Source organism: Homarus americanus, unplaced genomic scaffold (assembly GCF_018991925.1).
Source record: "Homarus americanus isolate GMGI-L3 unplaced genomic scaffold, GMGI_Hamer_2.0 scaffold11151, whole genome shotgun sequence".
NCBI lineage: Eukaryota > Metazoa > Arthropoda > Malacostraca > Decapoda > Nephropidae > Homarus > Homarus americanus.
The window spans coordinates 327,501-335,032 of NW_024737446.1; the positions used below are offsets into that span (position 1 = coordinate 327,501).

Consider the following 7,532-nt stretch of genomic DNA (forward strand, 5'->3'; position numbering starts at 1 on the left):
TAGCAGTCATTATACAGTAGCAGTCATATTATAGTAGCAGTCATATTATAGTAGCAGTCATTATACAGTAGCAGTCATTATAGAGTAGTAGTCATTATATAGTAGCAGTCACTATATAGTAGCAGTCATATTATAGTAGCAGTCATTATACAGTAGTCATTATATAGTAGTAGCAGTCATTATATAGTAGCAGTCATTATATAGTAGCAGTCATTATATAGTAGTAGTCATATTATAGTAGCAGTCATTATATAGTAGTAGTCATTATATAGTAGTAGTCATTATATAGTAGCAGTCATTATACAGTAGCAGTCATATTATAGTAGCAGCCATTATACAGTAGCAGTCATATTATAGTAGCAGTCATTATACAGTAGCAGTCATATTATAGTAGCAGTCATATTATAGTAGCAGCCATTATAAAGTAGCAGTCATATTATAGTAGCAGTCATTATATAGTAGCAGTCGTTATATAGCAGTCATTATATAGTAGTAGTCATTATATAGTCACTATCATCCTCCCTTGACCTTACATATAACCTTTCTACAATCACCATCAATTTACCATCATCCTAAGGCATCCAATATCGCGTTCCTTCCTGCTCATCATAAGCTTTTACTCAATATCACCTTAGCCTCACCAATATTCTCATCACCATTAACTTTTCATCATCATCATCGCCATCATCATTATGGTAGTGTCTTCTAAAATATATTATCATTCTTCAACGTATGCAAGTCTTGTAATGTCAATCTTATCATCGTATCATTTTCTTCTTCGTCTTCTTCTTAACACTGTCTCTTGTACTAACGTGAATAATATCGATACATTATAGGAATTCCTTCATAGTTTCTTTCAAATAAAAATAAATTTTCCAATTCGATCTATTCTGGTAAGATGCAGATGGTTGTATAGAAGTCCGGGGCTGGGCTGGGCTGGGCTGGGCTGGGCTGGGCTGGTAATTTTCAAGCATACACCAGACAACTACAGCATTGTTCAACCGTGTTCTGCCGAGAGCTCTGATACACCGCACTAACACACCTCTTTTGCCACGGACTCACCCACTCCACTATTACAGTACCACTACACCACCACTATAACACCACAGCACCACCACACCACACCACACCACCACCACACCACCTTTACAACCCTCTTAACACCAAAGTTCTCAATATTCGCCCCAAATTTTACCCACTGCCTATTTCCCAACTCTCGCCGCCCAGTTCCCAGTTTACAGCCTTACACCTTCACAGACGCTTCTTCCCCCCCACCGTACCTGACGCCCACGCTAATTATATAATAATATCTTCACTATTACTCGGTTGGTAAAGTTCCCACTCTCACTCACTCACTCTACTTTAACATATAATATTACTCATTTTACACTTCACCATCACCCCCTCACACCAGCCACTTCACCATCACCCCCCTCACTTCACCATCACCCCCTCACTTCACCACGTCACCATCACCCCCCTCACATCAGCCACTTCACCATCACCCCCCAACTACGACACCATTCACTAATATATGTCTCACCACCCGCCTCCTCCGGTCACCACCCGCCTCCTCCGGTCACCACCCGCCTCCTCCGGTCACCACCCCTCCTCCTCCGGGTCACCACCCACCTCCTCCGGTCACCACCCGCCTCCTCCGGCCAGGGTGAACAAGTGTTCCTGGTGAAGCAAGGTGACGGTGGGTGTTCCTCGTCAGTGTTCCGCCTCTCCCTGGCGCTGGGTGGCCTCCTGTTGCTCTTCGGCGTCGTCGCCTTCGTCGTCGCTGCCTGTGCCGCCCGCAGGATCGTCGTCGTCGGCCAGGTGAGATAAACAGGTCAAATTATCACAGGTAAGCGATGTATTAGGCGGTATTATCACAGGTAAATGATGTATTAGGCGTAATTATCACAGGTAAGCGATGTATTAGGCGGAATTATCACAGGTAAATGATGTATTAGGCGTAATTATCACAGGTAAGCGATGTATTAGGCGTAATTATCACAGGTAAGCGATGTATTAGGCGGAATTATCACAGGTAAATGATGTATTAGGCGTAATTATCACAGGTAAATGATGTATTAGGCGTAATTATCACAGGTAAGCGATGTATTAGGCGTAATTATCACAGGTAAGCGATGTATTAGGCGGAATTATCACAGGTAAGCGATGTATTAGGCGGAATTATCACAGGTAAACGGTGTATTAGGCGGAATTATCACAGGTAAGCGATGTATTAGGCGGAATTATCACAGGTAAACGGTGTATTAGGCGGAATTATCACAGGTAAGCGATGTATTAGGCGGAATTATCACAGGTAAACGGTGTATTTGTGGTATGAGGTAAGGTAAGTTAAGGTAAGGTAAGGTTAGGTATTTGTGTTATGAAGTTATGGACAAAAACTGTGGTTATATCCCACTGTGTTGTGTTGACACAGGACGGGGAGGTCTCGGTGGTGGACCGGGTGGCGTCAGTACACAACGCTCAGGTGGACGCCCTACTGCTGGTGGGTCTCGTCGCCGTCACTCTGGGCTCCACTGTTGTCGCCGCCGCTCTCATATCCCGCACCTTCTGCTCCCGGCCTGACGAACCTCCTTATCCATTCCGGTGAGTGATCTAATATGCTCCGGTAAGTGATCCAAGGTGCTCCTAACGTAACCTGATCTAATGTATATATGATCTAACGTAACCTGATCTAACGTAACTTATCCCATATATCACCAGGTGTCAAAACACTATAACACCACAAGCTAAAATATCCTCCCATTATGTGGTGGTGATACACTCCATCTCTCCCCACAGGATGAGTCAGTATGTGCTGGAGCCGCCGCCACTATCACCAACGGATAACAAAGTGCCAGTAACCGAGAGACTAACACAGGTACAGCCAACCTGGGGCCTCCCGACCTACACCAGCGTCACTAACGTTATGCCTCTTCCCTGACTCCTACAGCTGCCGCTCTCAAAACAAGGGGCGAGAGAGCGATTTGTTTCCGCTGAGAGATGAGAACCAAAAATATAGATCTTTCTCATTACGTCCAAGGGGCTAGAGGTCATATTTCTGCTGAGAGATGAGAACAAAAGTATAGATGTTTCTCACCACGTCCAAGAGGCTAAAATGATTTGTTTCCGCTGAGACATGAGAACAAAAGCATAGATCTTTCTCACCACGTCCAAGGGGCTAGAGGGGGGCTTATTTCCGCTGAGAGATGAGAACCAAAATACAGATGTTTCTCACCACGTCCACAAAACCAAAATATATCAAGTTAACTTACTATCTAACATTAAATCCTTCAGTAAAAAGACCTAGATGCAAATTAACACGAAAAGCTGAATAGAAAAAATAAGGAATATTAACCTCTCACAGTAAATATAATAACAGGAAATATTTAACAACGATGCATGTTTTTTGTCTTTATACTGGAATTAATGATGAGTTTGGGTGAGCCTTTCCGGTCAGTGAGTGAGTCCGTCAGCCGGGTCATTGAGTCCGTCAGCCGGGTCATTGAGTCAGTCAGCCGGGTCATTGAGTCCGTCAGCCGGGTCATTGAGTCCGTCAGCCGGGTCATTGAGTCAGTCAGCCTGGCAAGTTTACGTGACACTCCGGTTTATGACGTAACGACACTCGCTCTTCCGACAGGAGTACTGTACTGTACCCAGAACAGTATTGTATACCAGTATTTGTTAAACAAAAGATTAATTAATAAGTGTTTAGATAAGTATATTTTGCTTATTTTGGGACTTATAACATCAAATTGTGCTAATGAAGTAATAAAAATAATTCTAAACATCTGAATGAAGAATAACCGCCACTTAAGAATTTAACATTTTCAGTAATCTCCTTCATTATGAGGTAAAATAATGGCATATATTTCATCTATATTGACCTTGGCCAGTCCACTGGTTATTTCAAGTTCTCATAACTTAACCTAACCTCACCAAGATATGATAATTAATACAAAAAATACCATAAGAAATTCTACCTTGGAGTCCATAAACTGAGAGACGCAGTGTAGTTGTGTGGATGGTGTCGCTGACCAGACGAGCTGCTATACTCTATAAACACCCTCATATGATATACCGTTTATATATCACATCCATCATCTAAAGTAATAACATCTTACTACTGTACGCTGCCGCCTTGTTGTGGACCAGGAAAATTATAAACAGTATTTACAAAGCGCATTTATCATCAACGGAATTTGTATGTTAAAGTACTTGTTATGGTTTCAATGTACTAGATCTATGTTCCTTAACGAACAACTTAAGTGTTATATACTTGCCCAAGTGTCTATCAAGTGTCTCAAGCGTGGAGGACACATTGTCGTGTTGGTTGTGTATACAAGGAAGCAGTTTGAGAGTCAAACCAAGATGATGTAATATTCCAAAACACATTATTATTATTATGAAAACAAAAAAATATCTAAATTCAAATTACTAAAATTCGATTATCGTACTGATTTTTTCTTCACTTTTTCTCTCCATTGGTTTGACGTTAAAACTTGACCCCAAATTAGCTGCTACTGTACTGTACACCATGAGCTTCATTACTGTAGTTGGTTATGTCCGCTGCCTCCCGCCAGAGTGTTTGGCTCAGCTGGCCGGAAGTGAGAGGTGACATAGCCTCTGTGTTCGTGCTCTTGTTGTTAATTATAATGATATACATTGGCTTATGACCATACTACTCTGGAAACATTGTAGTAAAAAACGATCATAATATAATGTATGACGTCACTGTATGTGTGTCTCATCTTACAAGTGTGTATAATGACGTGGGGGCCTTCACAAGTATTTTAACTATAATCATTAATTTTTTTTGTCGCGTGAATATTACAATGGCGTGCCAATACCTGTTACAAAAATAATTTATTCTAAAAGAAAACTAAATAAATTAACAATTGTTGGTTAGTATACTGTATACAGTACAGTACGATGGTAAATTATTATATTCTATTTTAATCACCTTTATGTACACGAGTGTTACTGTGCTGAACATGTTTTTAACTTGTACAAAAACAGATTTAAAAAAGAAGATATTTTGATGTTGAACTTTAAGTATAATATAATGAGTAAGTGCGCTCGTGTTCCTTTGTATAACTTCTGTATCCGTTGTGAACTTGTAGATAATATATTTTAGTGGAGTGTTGGCCTCTTGTTTTTAATTAACCTTTATAAAACAATATAGTCAACGAGAAACTGTAAATGAAAATAAAAGTGGCTTAGTGTAAATAAAAGTAAAACATGCTCATTAACAGCTCATCAACCTGGGACTTGATCACATATGGCATCAGGGTCCACCATTAGGCTTCCAATGTCTTCCAGTACCTCCCTGTGTGACAGCTGCCTACTACCTTAATAAATGAAACTATAAAATAATCTAAAAAAAAATACATAAATAAATAAAATAAAATAAAGCTTAAAAAATGAAAATGCAAATAACATAAAAAGCTTAATAAATGAAACTAAATAAAAAACTAAATACAGTAAATGAACCTGTAAATTAATCTAAAAACCTTAGTAAATGAAACTGAATTAGTCTAAAAAGATTAATAAATGTAACTGTAAATGAATATAAAAATGCTTAAGAAATGATTTTGTATATAACTATAAAAAAGTATATCTTTCAGAAATACTGTTCATAACTATCTACTCTACTCAGACTTCACCTGAAAAAGAGAACTTTACATTCATACTGAACTGAAAGATACTGTACTATACTGTATTCTCCACCTGAAACTAAATGTGCATAAGTGTTGCATCGAAATTCATAACCAAATAATTTTTAGCTGATCTTGAAAATAACTTTACAAAACCATTGCACGTGAACATTAACTCCATACACAATAAATATTACATTTAATTAAAAAAATAAAAATTAACACGGGTAAATTATCTTTCATCTGATAATAAAGTTTGCCATGATATATATACAGTATGTATTTGTCCCTGATATAAAATAATTTGTCTGCACTATAAATTAGACATGAACATTAACTGCACTTAAAATAAACTTCACATATCAAAATTATATGTCGTGAGAAGAAATACATATCTAGAAAAAATAGCATTTATGGTGCAGTAAAATACATGCACCTTACCTCCATCTGAAAAATAAATACTACACTACCTCTATAAACTTCATTCTAGGTGTTAATTATACTATTAATTAAACCTATACATTATAAACTAAGCTAACCTAACCTAACCAAGCCTTGATTTATCTCAGTACATGAAGTTATCACCGCTAGGTTGCTTGTACTGAACGGTCTGCAGGGTTAGTAAGATAGTACTGAACATGCAATAAAAATAAAGTTTGCTCCCTGATAAAGCAAGGCTCAGTATGCAAAGTTTATCCCCACTTTATAAAATAATGAATTCAATTGTTATCTTCAGGCCCCTTAACGCCTATGTTTATTTCAAAGTAACTTTAAATTTTGTCTTAGTATATTTTAATAAATTTTTAACAAATCATAAATCTGGATGTGCATATTTAAATCTGGACCATAGTATTAGGGATGGATTTCAAAGGCGTTTAGAAAGTGTTAATTTAAGAGTTCATAAAACATATTTTTAACGATCTAGTGAAACATATATGATTACATTTATACATAAAATATCAAAATTAATACTAAAACTAATACTGATTTTAATATTGTCACAACCATAGGAAACTTTTAGTGTTTATATGACGTCAATAATGTGGCAAAGAACCTCTGGAGCTCATGACGTCACTGTTGCCCGGCACAAACTCAACAAGAAATCAGGCCGATCACTTGCTCAGTTTTTGTGTGTTTATCACAAATTAAATACAGGGATGATATCTACCAGCACCAAGAATACTTGTAAGGATTAAGAATGGAGCAATAGCGACATTACAACTGCTGTGTTCAAAAGGTAAGCCTAAATTATTTCAGCTATAGGCCTTGGATGGTATGTCGTCCTGACTCACCTTACGAAAAAATGGATTATGAAGAAATTATTTAGGCGTATTTGTGATTGAGTTTTGTAAATAGCATCAGGGATCGTCCAAGATCAGAATAGTGAACACCATACAGTAATTTTCTGTTAGGAGGGGATCGAAATCAGCTGGTTTGTGTAAATGAACAGATTCGTCCATATTAGTTCTCTCCATGTAACTGATTACGGTAACTTTACTCTTAATAAGTCGACTATATCTCAAAATTCTAGCAGTCGTATCCTGTAAAAATATACATACATAATTAAATGCCTAGTTATAACACCCCAGAGATGCATTTTAGAAAGTTTGTGACAGTAGCAGTTACCTCATTAATTTCTCTATCGATTTGTTTCTAAGTTAATTCTTGGTTTATTATAGCTAATGAAACTGTTGGATGGAAGTCGATTTAACGGTCATTTTAAGCGGCCAAAGTTCCCTCGACATTCAGTAATAACTAATACCAAAGTAATTTATCTTTTTTCTATACAATTCAAATATTTTTCTTGGAGTTTTTCCTTATCATATTACTTCTTCATATGTTTTCATAATGTATATTGTTTACTATATATTTATGAAA

The 7,532-nt window shown here is 37.5% G+C and overlaps 1 protein-coding gene across 1 annotated transcript in view; it reads left to right on the forward strand.

Moving 5' to 3' along the window:
- The window catches only part of LOC121873439 (neurensin-1-like), a 23,106-nt gene extending 17,960 nt beyond the window's left edge, over window positions 1–5,146 (forward strand). The window contains exons 3-5 of the mRNA XM_042377018.1: window positions 1,666–1,821; window positions 2,435–2,604; window positions 2,800–5,146. Of these exons, the coding sequence (XP_042232952.1) occupies window positions 1,666–1,821; window positions 2,435–2,604; window positions 2,800–2,941 (468 nt within the window). The 3' untranslated portion in view covers window positions 2,942–5,146. The remainder of the gene's footprint in view (window positions 1–1,665; window positions 1,822–2,434; window positions 2,605–2,799) is intronic.
- The last annotated feature ends 2,386 nt before the right edge of the window (window positions 5,147–7,532 follow it).